General features: G+C 37.2%; 1 protein-coding gene across 7 annotated transcripts; it reads left to right on the top strand.

Annotated features, from left to right (window-relative positions):
• LOC139143471 (alpha-2,8-sialyltransferase 8B-like) lies at positions 1-7,662 on the top strand. Of its 7 annotated transcripts, none has more exons than XM_070713817.1 (6): positions 129-469; positions 1,502-1,596; positions 2,377-2,513; positions 5,475-5,570; positions 5,905-6,492; positions 6,893-7,662. In XM_070713817.1, exons 4-6 carry the CDS (start codon positions 5,485-5,487, stop codon positions 7,140-7,142), a joined length of 924 nt encoding a protein of 307 aa, XP_070569918.1. In that variant the 5' UTR covers positions 129-469; positions 1,502-1,596; positions 2,377-2,513; positions 5,475-5,484; the 3' UTR covers positions 7,143-7,662. The 7 variants fall into 7 exon arrangements, 6 of the variants coding, with proteins under 6 accessions (XP_070569916.1, XP_070569918.1, XP_070569917.1 ...); XM_070713813.1 differs by having other exon boundaries at positions 130-469; positions 2,377-2,668; XM_070713815.1 differs by lacking the exons at positions 129-469; positions 1,502-1,596 and adding an exon at positions 1-94 and having other exon boundaries at positions 2,377-2,668.
• Positions 7,663-17,638: the final 9,976 nt, after the last annotated feature.

The raw sequence follows: 17,638 nt of genomic DNA, 5'->3' as shown, positions 1-17,638 counted from the left end.
AGAACCTTTGTAAAGAGAGCAACGTTGTGGCCATGATAGAGGGACCGTGGTTATGTCATATCACTTAGTTTATAGGAGGCACTTGCGATACGAGGTACGTGCTTGTAGTACTGGCCTCTCCACGAAATAAGGAACTAAAGACTTTAAAATCAATCACATTCATTATTGTAGCTGATGTCGATCTCGCCAAATATTTAAATGTTCTCATAAACATCACTTGACTTGATTGGACAATGAGAGACTTCACACAAAGGCTTTCGCTTGGTATTCCCTTGGTTGAGCTCGGTTCTACGTACACTATGGACGCATTGTGATCTCGTTTCTTTACCAATGGAATCTTTAATTAATGCTGTAGTACCCTTTTTGTCATGAGAGGGCGAACTTGCCAAAGGTAATCATGGGATCAACCTCTGCTTTGTGTATTGGTATCACACCAGCAACGATTAGAGGGGTCAACTACACTGTACAGGTAGGAAATCGTTACAATGTTGTCGGTCTGTGACATTGAACTAAACCGTCCCTAATCTTGCGAATCGATATCACCGACTTATAAAGCTTCTGCCCTTGAAAATACTTCGCGCAATACTGCGGGCCGCAAAGTTCTAGCATAGACCCTAGTTGACGTAACATGTTTGGATGAAACGCTTGGAATCCGATGGACCGTAACAATGGTGAATGTGGTTGTTCCCTGCAGTAGGTCTTTCTATGGACAGTAGAAGCGAACCGTCTATGGTCTTCCAGAGTAATACAGTGACATTTTTATCGATTTATATTTGCGTCAATGTCATCATGTGCCGACATTTACCGTCAAATGCGCCAAATCATACGACAGGGAATCAACTGTTAATGGATGCATAAAAACTTGGCTGATGAAGAATGATGTACGACTATTGCTACAACAGTTGGGTTTGTAAGATTACCGTCACGTGACGTCGGTGTACGTGACTTTTTAACGTTCCACCACAACGTTCAGCATATATATCAGCTCTAAATTCTTTCTACTTCAAAATCACATGATCTAATGAGCCCGTCGAAAAACGTACCTTCCGTGCGTGATTTTATTTCAAGTAAATTGTGCTACCTCGTTTCGACTACTGCGACCATTCTGTCGTAAATGGCAACCACTAAACCATGGCGAATCGTTCTGCTAGGCTGTTATTGTCAGAACAACAAATCAGGGAGACAATTGTTTCACCAAGTTTTAGTAGACCTGTCAAAGAATGACCAAGTCTTCTCTGTCGTTCATCAACAATCAGACTTGGCAATAAACAAAACCGCTTAGTATGTACCTCCAAGGCGAGCCTTTTACGTCTAAAAATAGTGGCCTGCAACAGTTTTTATGGGCACAAGACTTGGTGGCACGACTGTGACTGATAGAAACCAGTCACTCCTACAATACCGTGGGACTGTTCTGACATGTCTGCGTTAGCGTCAGACAATTCTGAAATAGGATATTGAATTATGTAAGTAAATATTATACCAATATTCTGTTATCTTTCAGCAAAACAGTTTGTCCACCTTGCAAATCTTTTCTCACCTTCATTTACTCAAAGTATGAAGACGTTCTGCATGGTTACGCATTGTCATCCGGTGTTTGTATGTAACTGATTAATATGGTTGTAGCTAAATTACTGAACTTCAACTCAAGAGGGAAATAAATCGTAACTATAAAAAGACCATATATATATATATATATATATATATATATATATATATATATATATATATATATATATATATATATAACACAACTTAAAGTACAAAGTAACTATATCTGTAACGTGCATCAATCATACTGTCAAATGATTGTAGGATGCATGAAACTTTGAATGAATTATATCATATTATGTCATATAATATGTCATTTCATATATTTTATATATTATATTTTATTATTATATTATATTATATTATATTATATTATATTATATTATATTATATTATATCATATTATATTATATTATATTATATTATATTATATTATATTATATTATATTATATTATATTATATTATATTATATTATATTATATTATCCAGTAAATTCTCAATCTGATCATGAGGCATCTTGTCACCTAGATGAGACGTCGCAGTCCGAACTGCTAGGCTTAAATCCCTACTCTTACATGTAAACAAAGAGGGATCAATAACCGAGCTAAGTTGTTAAAATTTTCTGGCCACGACCCCTCCAAACGCTGTAGGGTTCATGATACACTGGCATCGCTATTCGCTATTACATTTCACAAAATTTTTAACCAAAACAATGAATACATAGCTGACCTGGGTTTCATATAGGCTCAGGAACAAAATTAGTGTAACTAATCATTAATATCTGTGTAACGCTCGCGTTCGATTCTCTTTCGATATTTTCTTTTCAGAAAGTGAAATGTGATGTCTAGCTTACAATGGTCTTTTGAAGCAAGTAACCCGACGTTTTGAAAGAGAATCCAGTCTTCGGTTGACGGAGTTACAGTGATTTCATCAGAGTGTAGACTGAACCATGTACCGTTATCTAGTGAGTGTGAAGGGGTACCCAAGGCGCACATCGCTGAGGGCGTGCTTTCTAATATGCTCGTTAGCATGTGCTGCTTGCTATGCACTGGTGCTTTATCCAAACCAAAGCCTAACACATGAGCGATACACGGAAAAGGTTCTTCACTTTCAACGCTTGTGAGTAATACATACTTAAAAAACAACTTCATAGGTTTTTCTACATGTTTTAGCCCACGTAAATTGAGCTATCGCTTCAATAATTTCGTGCCACACTTCACAGTGTTTTGGGCTGCTATTTAATGTTGTTTAGGGCGATTACTAGCTCCGAAGTCCAGACATCATCTAGTAAGTGCAATTTTGAGAGTGCTCTGTTCGCCTCAGCACAGACTCACTTGAGTGTGTCGTTACCTGCACGTTTAGTGTGGTAAAAATTTAGTAAGTCCCGTACTATTTAAAATTCGTCTTAAATTTAAAGTGACCTTAATCCCTTCAGATCTATTACATATCGTTCATGTACATAATAACATTAAATCAAGTTTAGGTGGTGTTTTGCAAATATTTGTGAATATCGGTTTTTTTATCAAACACGTTTTACGGGCCTGACCACGTCCGATATATCAAGTCCAAATTCTTAGGCGCGTGACCGTAATTGTGCAATGCCAGTGTTTCATATTGTTGTCGATGCACACAGCTTGTATTATTCTGGTATTAGAGCATTCCTCGGTAACAAACCGAGAGAATGCAAAGCTTGAACGTCAATGGAAAAATATAACAATCGTCATTTTTTCTGCCAATTAAGGTAATAGTTGTCCATCAATATTTAATGCGTGAACCCTACTGACGCCAATTCAAGCCCTCATCATTCGAAGGCTTTGCGATCACCTTGGCAGGTGGACTCACCTCTTTAACGACTCAAATATCCAGTGCATCGTTCAAGATGTATTGAAACGTACGGTTTGCAACGAACTAGCCTAAGGGAGCGTTAAGTTATTATGGCCGGGGGTGGGCCGGCAAATTCTTCCTGCGCATCAGTCAAAATAAGTGAACCCCCCTATCCATTGCACCAAAAAATTGATGACCCCCCCCTTTTAAGATGACAAAATTTCATGACCCCCCCCCCCCCATTTTGCTTGCGTAAAGCTGCACACACAAACACCTCTGGAGGGGGGGGGGCGATAGAATCCAAACAAATCTTCTCATATTTTTTCAAATGACCCCCTTACAAACTCACAAGGTGTTTATGTTCAAATTTCCCCTTCTGACTTGCTATAATTTTGACATTACCCCTCAAAGAGGTTGGATAGAAAATACAGGTGGATTGAAATATTTTTGCGTGTGTGTACAAAATTTTGATATTTGGATTAAATTGATAATCAGCTGTTGATAATGTTGATTCACTATACATAGTAGTCTATGAGAAAACTATGTGACACTTTTTCAATACAAAATTATATCTATGCATTTATAGATATTTTATAATTGACATAAAAGTACTTAATTGGAATAGGGTTGTTACAACTGGTATGTGGACAGAAAATTTGACTTTAGAATTTCACCAAATGTAGATTCACTGTACATTGGAGTCTACGAAGAAAATATGAATAATTTTTTAAATACAAAAATAGGTAAATCTTTGTATTTATGTACTCTTGATTATTAATGTACTTGATTAGACTAGGGTGGTTACAAATTGATATGAGTGCAAGAAATTGGATTTTGGAATTTCACCGAAATGTTGATTCACTATTCATTGGAGTCTACATGTATGAGAAAACTATGAATAATTTTTTTCCAATACAAAACTGTCTAAATCTGTGTATATATAGACATTTGATAATTCATTGTAAAGTACTTAGTTAGACTAGAATGGTTAAAGGTTGATATCTGTGCAAGAAATTGGATTTTTGAATTTCACCGAAATGTTGATTCACTATACATTGGAGTCTATGAGTAAACTATGAATAACGTTTTTACAATGCTAAACTAAATTAATTTTTGCTTTTATAGATGTTTGACAATTGATACAAATGAACTTGATTTAAATAGGGTATTTAAAAGTTCAGATATTGACAACAATATTTATATTGGAATTTCACCTAAAAGTATAATTTTACTTTTCATGGTACCAGTAGTCTACAGGTAACTGTTAAGTAATTTCCCTGACAAAACTTGCTATATCTCTAATATGTAAGTAATAGGAATTGTTCATTGCCCTCAGTGAGCTCAATTTAAAGTAAGACAAGCCTCAGAATTGCCAGGGCAAGATGTTCATGCGACAGATGACTATACTTTTGTTCAGCTTTACAGTTTAAATGACTTCAAGGAATTAAATCATGCAGCTAATCATTTTTATCTCCAAGAATATTTCTGAACACTGAAACTGCTTTTTGACGGGACGGATACTTATGAAAATTAAGTGACCCCCTCTGAGCTGTTTGAAAATACATGACCCCCCCCCCCTTTGCAGTTTTCAAATTTAAGGTGAACCTCACCCTGGCTTTTGCCGGCCCACCGCCGGCCGTAATAACTGAATGCTTCCTAAAGGCCGAGCTCGCGTCTCAAACTACTCTGGTCAACTTTCTCAAGGACAGACAGTCTGTCCATTGTATTATCAAATGATACACTTTTAGCTGCTTTGTACGGTGAGGAAGTCTGATTCGAAACAATGGCTGTTAAAACACCATGTTGTTCACTTCAGCTGTATGTGTACTAGACCCCATTAACAGTTTTAACTATAACTTACACAGAGAGCTGGCCATCACGTGACACCAAGCAATTGTCTCATTACACTTTTTATATCCATCCATTGCCTTAGTCATAGAAAGCCTATGTGGCATTTGTCGTTCGCCAATTTCGTTCTCCAATCTGGCGTAGATATAGTGTGTAAGTGTCTCCTTGTTCCGTACTTTTCCATGCTACGGAGAATATTCAACAAAAATGTTGACACTCTAGAACTTATTAGTGAGTGCGCATCTTTTTGCAGCGCCGACACGATGAGACCAGTCTACGACGAAAAGGCTGAACACAAATTCATGAAACTCGGTAGCCCTCAGGCGGCGAAATCCTTGGCCGAGCTAAGGTTGGTAACAATGCATTGTCATCACATCATACTCATTCGGAATTTCACGGTGACACCTTTTAGAGTTATCGTCTTTTTTTTGCAGTGGCTGCAGTGACATTTACGCATACTTCTTTCGACTTCATTTTGTAATTACACTAAAGTTCCTTTATGTTGCTAAAATGTTCACAGAGCGCTATTTTATTAACTGCAGTAAAATCTGTTGAGCTACATTGTAAACCATAGACGATAGACTGCTGTCTATGGTAACATTGTCTTCACACGAAGGAACCCATAAATCGACATGTCCGAAATATTTTCTGTTTTGGTTTTGTCAGTATTTTATTTTTAATAGGAAAGAAGTCTCCAGAAGACTCGACTTGGAAAATTCAATGGCAATATTTCGTCGGCATGTACGCCGAATAGACATGGACTTCCCACAAAACTTTTGGCCTCATGGAATACCACCAACGGGGAAGTACCGATTGCAATACGATGAGCTCTTCGAGACCATAGCAGCTCAAAATCGATGCGCCCTTGTCGGGAGTAGCGGAATTTTGCGGAACAGCACGTGTGGGAAGGAAATCGATGAACATGACTTTATCATGAGGGTAAATTTGCCGCCACTTCAAGGATATGAAATCGATGTGGGAAGCAAAACTCATCTCGTGGCGGTGAGTCACATCGTTGTCGCTTACCTTAGTAAATACTTCAGCGCTAGAAAATCACAGCAGCCAACTCTTCCTTCCAGGCGATATCTGGACGCTATCTCGTCCCTGAACGACACAATCTTATGGTTACCCTATGATACGTCCTGGAGATCCAGGCCGATGAGAGACGCCAAAGCGAGACTTAAAAAACTCCTGAAACATCTGAGATCTGCACGGTTCAAGTATAGGGTGGCATATTCACCTGCACCGCTTTACCCACAGACCATAAGGAGGTACTAACTTTCAATTCCATTACTTCTTATAAATTTTATCTTATTGGTTATCTTCTTGTATGTTTTTATCAATGCCAGATAATTGCAAAGTGCGTGAACAAGAATACAGATGTTCATTTCTAAGTTACAACAAAGGAGTCGCTTTTCAGCAGACAGACAGACAGACAGACAGACAGACAGACAGACAGACAGACAGACAGACAGACGGACAGAGTGGAGGGGTCAGAGGATCTCGAGCAGTTTGTCTATCTCTTTTGTAGGAATAGAAATTGTTAATACCGGAAAAAACTGTAATTATAGAGGGCGTTTATTTACCAGGACGTGCAAAAATCGTTCATTATTGAAGTTTGAGATGTACACCTGATTGGATACTGATATATACACTTTTGACCTTTAACAGGTTTTGGAATAAAAACGCTACCAGTGAGGGCTTCCTCCTCTTTACAATAGCGACCTTGTTCTGCGATCGTATAGATATATACGGATTCTGGCCGCTCGCTCAAGACCTCCATGGAAACAACGTCACTCACCATTACTACGACACGACAACGTTACACAAGAAAACCATCCCCGATGAGTTTACAATTCTGTCCCGATACAATGCTACTGGAGTGATAAAGTTGGTGGTTGATAGATGTAAGAACTCATGACGTAAACATCATGTATTAAGCTTATGCGTCCACTTTACTGCGTAGCAAAAACAAAATATTTTTTCGCCTGCTCTTTATTCCAGCAGAAAACAGTAAGATTCGGTCCAAGCCTGCTAATTCACCAAGGCACAGTAGCTGTTTCTCAGAACCGAAACGTACAACACAATAAACGAGGCAGAAAGCATGCTTAGAATAAGAGGACTTCAAAATTGAGTCCCGGAGTAATAATGAATGGTGGTCATGGCTTATACATCCATGATGGAAGAGGGATCATGTTTAGAGCGAAAATATTCAAATAAACATGAAATTAATGTCACCTCACTTACCCGGATGTTTACGTACACCGACCGACAAGGGATCTTGATTGGCGTAAAGTAAAGGCTCTGTAACATGAGGAAGTATGTTGTAAGCTGGGCTTGGGTTAGACTAGACACAGAGGTATAAGTGAGATTGGGATATCACTGATCAGGTGCGAAATATAAAACACTGAAAAATAACCTCTTCCACTTGCCGTCAATAATCTTGAAAAAAAATGAGAATATAAAAGTACTTTTGTTGTTCAAAGAGCAAACTTTATATCATGATGATAAGGAGCCTACTTGTCATAGAATTTCAGAATAACACGACAACAATTCAGTGCATTACGGACCTATTTGGCCTACTGTGATTAGACCAGACAGCGGCGCTGTAGCCTCTTACTGCAGTACAGAGAGATAGTCAAACACCAAAGGTGTGCCACCCCTTCCACTCCTTCATTTAACATCTATTGCAAATTATCATTTAACGTAGTAAACCGACCTTTCTGATTTCCGTTTGCACGTTTATTGAGTACAATTGTATCCGAACCGTTACATTAGGGCAGTGGACATAGCAACGAACCGAACGCCCGTGGTCATTGTCAGTAGAAGCAAGGCTACTGTCTATGGAGTTTTGCCACACACAGCTCAACGCACAATGAAAGCAATTCACTTTCTTAGGTGGTTTCATTGTGCGTTGACTTACATCCGCACGTCGGGCGGCGTCGGCTGTTATCCCATGGTGCATCATTCCATATTCTGTGCAAAGCCGTCAATTGGCTCATTTGACGGTCAGACACCACGGCAAACACATCGACCTGCGCTCACGCTCTCCATACATGGTAAACAAGACCTCAATGCACACACCAACAAAAACAAAAGTAAATTTGTTTCCTTGAATAAAAGCAAAGCAAAAATTGAAAAGGAGCATCATGTGCGCCAAGTCCATGGACACCCGAGTTACTTTATGTCAGATACCATGACAAAAGTTCAGCAATCAACACATTGAGCTGAGTTAGCTTCTTTTCATTCAAATTGTACTTAACATGTTAATACTTCACTCTTTTTAAAAAGTGTCAGTTTTCTTGAGTCAAAATTTTTGGAGTAAACTAATACATGTATAAGCGCCTGTAGTTCCTGTGATAAATTGATTTTTCATAATTAATTAGAGATATAACATAACTTCAATCTTTCCTCTCAAACCCGGTAAGGTCAATGACCCTGATTTTGACATATGGCACCTTAGTATAATGCCCTAAAATTGCTAATAGGTTTTTGAACTGTCAAATTTTATACAAATTAGGAGGAATACAATATTTGAATTCAAGATGGCAGTCTGGTCATGTGATCAATGGAAATTTCAAGGGTCAGGTGCATGAGGGCCGTATCAGCCCTGCAAATTTGAAATGGCTGCGTGCAGCAGTTTCTCAGATGCAGGTCGACAAAAAGCCACGGAAGAAGAATAAGGCCGAACAAAAAAATTGTGCTGCTCCGATAACCCGGCCTACCTTTGTTCTTTTACCAGCAGAGCCTAAACCTTTTAGAGCTACGTAAACGCGGAAGTAAAACAAAATAGAAAGAAAAAATCCGTTAAATCACGCGTTCGTTACTTGGAATTTGATTTTTGCTTGAACGAGGATGTCTTTTATAGTATTTTTTCCTAAAATATGTATGATGCATTTTTGAAACGTTGTGGCCAGTATTTGACCACCGTGAACCCCTGAAAATGCATATTTACAAATAAAAATATGTAGGAAAAAAATTCCTGCCGACCTACCTACCCTCTTTTTGAAAACCATGTTATCGGAACAGCACAATTTATTAATTTATTAATTTATTTATTTATTTATTTATTTATTTATTTATTTATTTATTATTTATTTATTTATTTGTTTGTTTATTTATTTATTTATTTATCTATTTATTTATTGCCTAAGACGTTGGGAGATCTGAACTTTAAGGGACATAATCCCTATTGGTTTGGGCCCCTAATTAAAGCTGCAAGCGGTTACTTTGCACTGATGATGCTATGAGCAAACATTTGAGCTCAAATGGTCTTGTGGTTCTTGTAAAGAACAATTCTGAATCTTATTGTAGGTGTTTCTGCGAAAGCCAATACGATCACATAACGAAAGTGACCAATCAAAATGCGTTTTGCAAATTAGAGCGCAAACCTTTTAGTGTTGATGTCTGTAAAATCTTAGTTCAAATGGTGCATGATTTTGGAGATGAAGAATTTTGAACTCTTCAAGCTTTTCATAGGTTTTTCGCCAAAAAACAATACGGGCCCTAAACTTTGCCACTGATCCAAATGCGCCTCACAAATTTGAATGTACACACATTGTTGATGATATGGGTAAAATTTCAGTTCAAATGGTGTGTTGGTTCTCTAGAAGAAGATTTTTGAATATTATTCACTGATAATTATATGTTTTCGCGAAAAGCACGATGTCCGCAAAAGCATGTGATCGAGCCAAATGCCTTTTGCACACTAAGGATGATACGAGTAAAATATTTTGTCAAATGGTGTTAGATTAAACTCGAATTTTCGCAAAAATGAATATAGCCGGCAAACCATTTTACCGATCCATAAGCCTTTCCCAAACTTAATAGTAATCACTTTAAAGATAATACAAGTACAATTTCGAGTCAAATGGTGGGTTGGTTTATGAAAAGAAGAGTTTAAACATTAAAATGGATTTTTACGCAAAAACCAATATGGCCGCCAAACCACATGACCAATAAAACGCCTTTTGCAAAGTTAAAAGTACTAACACTAATGATCTAATGATGTTATGAGTATAATTTCAGCTCAAGTGGTCTACTGGTTCTTGAGAATATAATTTTACAAAGATTGGAATTTAGATTAAATTGGAACTTTAGAAAATCCAATATGGCGGCCAAGGTCACTATTTTATTAGAAAATTTCAAAGAACAGACAACATGCTTGCTGTCAACCCCCTAGGTCGTAAGGAGACAATGTTTTATACCTAAATGATGATTGCCCATTGACTCTATTGAAATAACAGAGGATGAGGTAGAAAAAATAATTACTCAATGCCAGATCTTGTGGCCCCGGTAACATACCCAATTAGTTCTTTGAAAGGATAGTAAAAGTTTGCTCAGTCATTAACCTACCTTTTTAATGTTCTAAATAACCTGAATGAAACCCCTGATGAATGGAAGAAAGGAATAGTAATACCAATACACAAAAAGGGAGATTTTATAGATTTAAACGGCTACCGTGGCATAACTTTAAATTCTTTTGTATCAAAATTTATTAAATGAAATTAAGGGGCCTTATTAAAAATAATAATATGCTTGGAGAAATCCAAGAAGACTTTGCAAATAACAGACCTTTTTATTTCGAAGGGTTCAGCAGCATTATGAAATACAGCTAGTTTTCAATCGTGTTCGAACTCATACCGTACGGCATCCAGTCGCCTAGCGGAGAGGCAACAGACAGAACCGCTCGGCCAAATCCCCATTCTCAAAAAGAGTGGTTCAATAACCGGGCTAAATTGTTACAATTTTCTGACTGCGATCCCTCCACACGTTGTAGAGTTCTAGAGCACTCACGCTCGTACACTCACTATCACACATCGCACACACAAACTTTAACGAAGCAATGAATACATCACTTAAACTGGGCGAATGACAGCCTCGGGGGCAATTCAGTGAATAAGTCAACATATGTAGAATTTTTAGAAATCCCAAAAGCGTTTGACGGCAATGGCGTGATCGTCTGAGAGTGACTGTATGGAAAGTGGGAATAAGAGGGAATTTTTGGAAAATTATTGATGACATACATGATAAGGCGTTTACTATGAAAGTTTAATTACATGATATTGAAACACGATATTTTGAAACTACTGAAGAAGTAAAACAAGGATGTATTCTCAGCCCCTTGTTTCTTTTCAATTTATATTAATAAATTTGTAAAAATGACGAATAATTCAAATCCAGGTGTTCACAGATAAACAGTTAATAGAAGGACTGTTTTTGACTGAAGATGATGCTTTTATATCGAACAATCACAAAAAATTTACAAACTCTTGTGAACATTGCTAATAACTATATGCAGAAAAATGGAAACTACATGTAATCAACGAAAGTCAGAAATTATCTATTTTGGTAAAAAGCTGCATACATAAGATACAGTTTGGAAATTGGTTGATTAAATATTGAAAGAAATCAATTCATATAATTACTTACGGGAGACTATCACAAGACCGTTAAAAGATCACGAACATTTTAATATGATTTCCCCAAGAAAGAATGAAACTTATTATATATAGCATACTGTAAATCACTCATTAAAAAATCATGATAGTTTTAATAGTTTTATATATGGTGATGTTCTATGGACCAATATTATTCTGTCAGCAATCAGCTACGGAAGCATTGTATTGTTGTTACAAAGTTAAGAAGACATTAAGAAATTGAGAAGTTTACAATACCAGTTTGGAAAATTTCTTTTCAAAGAAAATAATGTGTTGCCAGCTTTGCAGTTTTAGGCGATTTAGGCTGGACCGATATTCGCACTTTGCCTGATAGATCTCGTGTAAAAAACCTGGATAGATTACAGAAATTGACAATGATACGTGGACCAAAGTAGCCTTCATTGCACTTAATAATCGCTTCAAAGAAATCCTAAGCTGGTACGGAATTGGCCAAAGTACGTGCACGAAACTTTAATTGACAATAGATCAGATCATCTCTATAAATCGGACCCATGAATGCAGGACGGCTGACTAGTTTCAGAACTATCAATAAAATATCATATCCTTCAAACAAACCGTTGAAAATATGAAATCTTTACAACAATATTTCGGGGTCAAAAGAGATAATACACGACAAGATTTTGTAAATGATCATCAGACATCAAGAGCATTATGGTGTTTCATTATTTTTAAGAACAAATTTTATTGTTCCAGAGGAATATAAACTCAACTGGTCAAATTAAAAATGGTGATAGAAAGTGGACACTTCTTTTGTGATGAAATAACATACACCCACCGCTTTCTTTTTTTTATCTTTTATTGTAAAATATCATCACGACTGACGGGGGAACCCCGTGTACAACAAATCTGCTCTTTACATTAATTTATTAATTCTCTCAAAAGCATGCAGTATGTCAACTTTTTAAGTGCATCTCCTTAAGACGATTGTATCTTGCATTGAATTCGTTTTTGAAAACCGTCTCGATAGCTACATTTACATTTGCAATCCAATGGATACTCCATTTTTTACCTAAAATTAAAAATTGTACAGATTTTTTATGTGTATCAGTAATGGTACTGACAGTGCACTCAGTGTGAAAATAATATTTGATGGTGATATTTTAATGTCTTTCCCTATAATTCTTTTAATAAAATTTTTTGCTTTATTCCAACATCTTACAGCAATTGAACAATTTAAACATAGGGCCAAAGTCCCTGAAGCTACTATAGACATGGATACAAAATTAAGTATTTCCTTACTGTATGAAATTATCTCACTAAGGTCATCCTACGGACAAGTAAACTAAATATTAAAGCTGTCTGACCAGCGGTTTTGAAAGAACAAGCAACTCAACAGTTGACAGAGCTCTGTTGAGTTATGTAGAGAATAACCTTTTGTGACACATGTATTGATGAAGAAGGTGGATATCTTTGATTAACATTGTGAGTTCTGTTTAATAAGTTGAGACTGTACATACTCAGAGAAAGCACACTGAAGAGACAAAGGTTTGAAACTTCAGAAGTTCAAGGTCATCAAAAGCATTATAAGGAATCATGTTACACTTTCATTGCACTGTTTACACAGATTGCATAATTGCTATAAATAGCACATGAGGAATCTTTATACAGCCCAGCTTTACCATAAAAACCCTATCACTTTGACCACTCTTTTAATTGACCACTCTATTTTTTTCCTCAAAAAGTAATTTTATTTTATCCTTACCAAGTCAACCATAAATGGAAATTAGAACTTTCTCTATCTCTATCTCTATCTCTATTGACTATTTTGAGCAATTTCTTTTAGATAACATACAGGGCACAATAAATGACGGTTCAGAATATGTCAAAGTTGGGATTCAGGAAAGTTGCCTTTACATGTTTTAATCCTCCAAGATGGTTAGCATTTCACTATGAACTGTCAAAAAAAGTTGAACTTTCTGATAATTCTACACTAAAATTATTTTGGCTTTGATGATTTCCTAATTAATTCAATTATTTAAAATCATATTAATAATTTTTTTCTGGGTGAATTGATAGGGTTTATACAGTACAAGAATTACATACAATGTAAGTCAAATTTTGACCAAAAATGACAAAAAAATTCCTTAAAAATACAGATTTGCATATTTCATCACAATTTGAACAAGTCTAAGTTGGGTTACCCCTAGGGACCTGTATACCAAATAACAAAGCTGTCTGACCAGCGGTTATGAAGAAGAAGATTTTTTACCAAAAACACCTTTTTTGGCATTAATTTGCCTATTTTCAACAATATCAAAAAATTAAAAAAAATAGTTTCTCAAAATTGTATTTTTCATCTACACAACAAATATCAAATCAGTAAGTACTGCGGTTCTCAAGATATTTGAGTGGACGGACGCCTCACAAACGGACATACATACATACATACATACATACATACATACATACATACATACATACATACATACATACATACATACAGACTGACGACGGACGCCGGACGGATACCCATCCCAATAGCTTCTATAGACTATAGTCTATAGTAGCTAAAAAACTATGTTCCAAGTAATCTATTTCTTGGCAAACTGAACACAGCATGGTATCTATTTTCTTCCAAAATACGTGTTGTCTATGCAAATCGGAGGCCTCTGAGCCGTATGATCAGCGTAATCGTCTCTACAGAAAAAATCAGTCTTCAGTTGGTAAATTAATGCATCGTTAATTTAACACAAAAATTAGGTAAACAGCGAAATCAAACAAAGAAGTGAGTTTGCTATTGGGCTTGTCGGCTTGGTGCATACACGGACTAGTTATCATTCATTTTGCCAGTGGTGCGTACTGTGATCGCTGCACATTGTGAAAGCTTGCTCAGGTTGCAATGTTGCGAGGCCGCGCCGGCCGGAATCTCTGAGTCTGGTGTGGAGATCATGAGGTGCTTAGGTAGGTTTTACCATGGAGCTTTGCCATGGACGTCTTTTTTAATGTCCATGTTTTACCCTTATGTAGAGTTCAGCTTCCACATATCCCATGGCAGGGCTGTGTGTGTTAATTGTTGCTGGCTATGCAACAGGGCTTGCGGGATAGCCGGGCCGGTGACAGTTACACACACAGTCCCTTCAAATCTTATTTTCGCTTTGACAGATTTTTTTCCGCACATGAAAATTACACGCGATCTGCAGCAGGCCGTCCCGGGTTGCCGGAATCATATTAAAACGGATCATACAAGGCAATAATCTCCACTGGCAAAGTTCAAACTAACACACATATACATGTAAACTCCTGTTCTCCGTGTGTGCTCGACTAACAAACTCCAAATACTGTGTTTCCGACCAATGCAGACGAGGGGCTGAAATTACGCTCGAGGGAAATATACTAGCCAGTACTCGAATTTGCCATGCAAGATGGAAATCAGTCAAACAGGTAGAGACACAGGCTCTAGAGTCAATACAGGCAAACCGCTAGCCGTCACTGATTTTATTGTATCAGTGACGGCTAGCGGTTTGCCTGCATTGACTCTAAGGGAGCCTTCAGTAATTACACGGGGGGTGGGCCGGGGGAATTTGGGGCAGGGTCACTTTTTAGAAAACAGTTCAAGGGGGAAGGTCACTTTTTATAAACCTTTCTTGGGGGGAGGGTCACTTTTGACAGAAGCTGATATTATAGCCAAAACTTTGATTGTCCGTGTGATATTTCCTGAATAGGAAATCACCAACAAAATACGCACACATTATAGACCCCCATGCATAGTGAATCGACATTTTGGTGACATTCCAAAATCAAATTTCTTGCACAACCATGGACTTGTAACCACTCTAGTCTTATCAAGAACAATAATCTGAATAATCAAGCATACGTAAATGCACAGATTTATCTAATTTTGTACTGAAAAAAATTATTCATAGTTTCATCATAGACCCCTATGCATAGTGAATCGACATTTTGGTGACATTCCAAAATCGAATTTCTTGCACAACCATGGACTTGTAACCACTCTAGTCTTATCAAGAACAATAATGTGAATAATCAAGCATGCATAAATGCACAGATTTATCTAATTTTGTACTGAAAAAAAAATTATTCATAGTTTCATCATAGACCACAATGCATAGTGTATGGACATTTTGGTGAAATTCCGAAATCATATTTCTTGCACAACCATAGACTTGTAACCACTGTAGTCTAATCAAGAACAATAATCTAAATAATCAAGCATGCATAAATGCACAGATTTATCTAATTTTGTACTGAAAAAAAATTATTCATAGTTTCATCATAGACCCCAATTAATGCATAGTGTATTGAATGACATTTGGTGAAATTCCAAAATCAAATTTCTTACACAACCATAGACTTGTAACCACTGTAGTCTAATCAAGAAAATTAATATCAATAATCAAGAGTACACAAATGCAAAGATTTACCTATTTTTGTATTGGAAAAAACTATTCATAATTTCATCATAAACACCATGGATAGTGAACCAACTTTTTAGATGAAATTCAGAAATCAATTTCTTGTACACAAATGTTCATTTTACTTCCCTATTCAAGCAAAGTACATTTAAATACATTATCAAACATATATAAAATACAGATATAGCATGTTTTGTGGGGGTAAATTGTCAATAATTTGCCTGATAGACTCCATGTATTATGATTTGATATTTTTGGATGTAGCACTAAATCAGCTACATCTTGCCTTCTTATAGTTGCACAAAATATGGTGACCCTCCCTAAAATGTATGAAATATCATATCTCTTCAAAAATTCTTGCGTGATAAATTGCGACTGTCCCTCCAAAAACACCAGCCCTCCCCTCTGTAATTTGTCCCTAACATAACAATTGAACCAATTGTTATGTAAATTAGCTGATACTGTTTTAGTTATTCCCGGGGAGAATACCGCAGTGGTTGGGGGGAGGGTCAAGTTTTAGAATGTCGGACAAGGGGGAGGGTCACATTTTAGACAGGAGGATTGGGGGAGGGTCACATTTTACGGTACAGGTGTTCGCGAAATTCCCCCGGCCCACCCCCTGTAATGACTGAAGGCTCCCTAAAGCCTGTGGGTAGAGACATATTTTGCCGCGACCAAAGTTTAAATCTCCCGATTCCGTTGGCTATATACACCGGCTTTCCTTATTCTAAGGTCTCCAGGCATTCACATCTAATGAAAAAAATACTCACTTCAAAGTCAGACCATCAGAACATGTCTTTAATTATCTGCAAAAAGTACGCTTACACACAAGGTAAGAGCTGGGTACCTAATTTGCATGCATAATTAGGATTTTGCTTCAAACCAACACGCACACCCGGCGCTCACAAGTGACGGCTGGTCGGTTTTCTCCGTAGTGGGAAAATACAGATTTTCGTTAAAGCGCTCCATAGATTTTCAAGTTGTCCCTTTTATGCGTTCCTAACAAGTGTGATCATAGTCTGGAGGGAAAAAAATCAACTTCGTTGGAGTAGTTTTTCGTGAATACCCGATGTTATTTTTGACCGCGGCCAGTGCAAGGTCCCGTTAAAAATTGAGTCGTTTTCGTTAACAAGTCTTTGACGACCCCAATTGGGTATTTTCTCCAAGACCAGACCTGCATTACTTTGTGTAACCAATTATTTTTGGTGTTCAAGGTCTAGTTACTGAAAAATCGCCGGCGAAACTTTATTCCAAATCTGACTTCGCCACTCCCTATTCATACTTAGATGGCCACCAGTTTACACGCACGTATACACTGACCGTGGACGTACCACTTCAGTTACAGGGTACGTGGGTATCTGTACGTAATGTCCCTCCATGCACAGTATCACACGTGCCTGTGCAGCTTCTGTGGCTTCGCCGATACACAAGCACGGTGTAGTTATTTATAGTACGGCAAAACAACGTCCGGGGGTTTACACGTCACTTTTAATCGACAATTAACTCTAACAATTTCAAAAGAAATGTATACAGAATCTTTATACACAAGATAATAAACAGTAAACTTCATGAAAGCACTAAAC

The sequence above is a fragment of the Ptychodera flava genome, chromosome 11 (assembly GCF_041260155.1).
Source record: "Ptychodera flava strain L36383 chromosome 11, AS_Pfla_20210202, whole genome shotgun sequence".
NCBI classification, from domain to species: Eukaryota; Metazoa; Hemichordata; class Enteropneusta; family Ptychoderidae; genus Ptychodera; species Ptychodera flava.
The sequence above is the reverse complement of the archived record's forward strand: the minus strand, read 5'-3'. Positions and strand labels throughout refer to the sequence as shown.

Coding starts and splice junctions, on each gene's coding strand:
- LOC139143471 (XM_070713815.1), top strand. CDS start 2,499: ATGTACCGTTATCTAGTGAGTGTGAAGGGGTACCCAAGGCGCACATCG. Junction 2,669..5,474: donor GTTCTTCACTTTCAACGCTT/GTGAGTAATACA, acceptor ATCTTTTTGCAG/CGCCGACACGATGAGACCAG. Junction 6,493..6,892: donor TACCCACAGACCATAAGGAG/GTACTAACTTTC, acceptor GACCTTTAACAG/GTTTTGGAATAAAAACGCTA.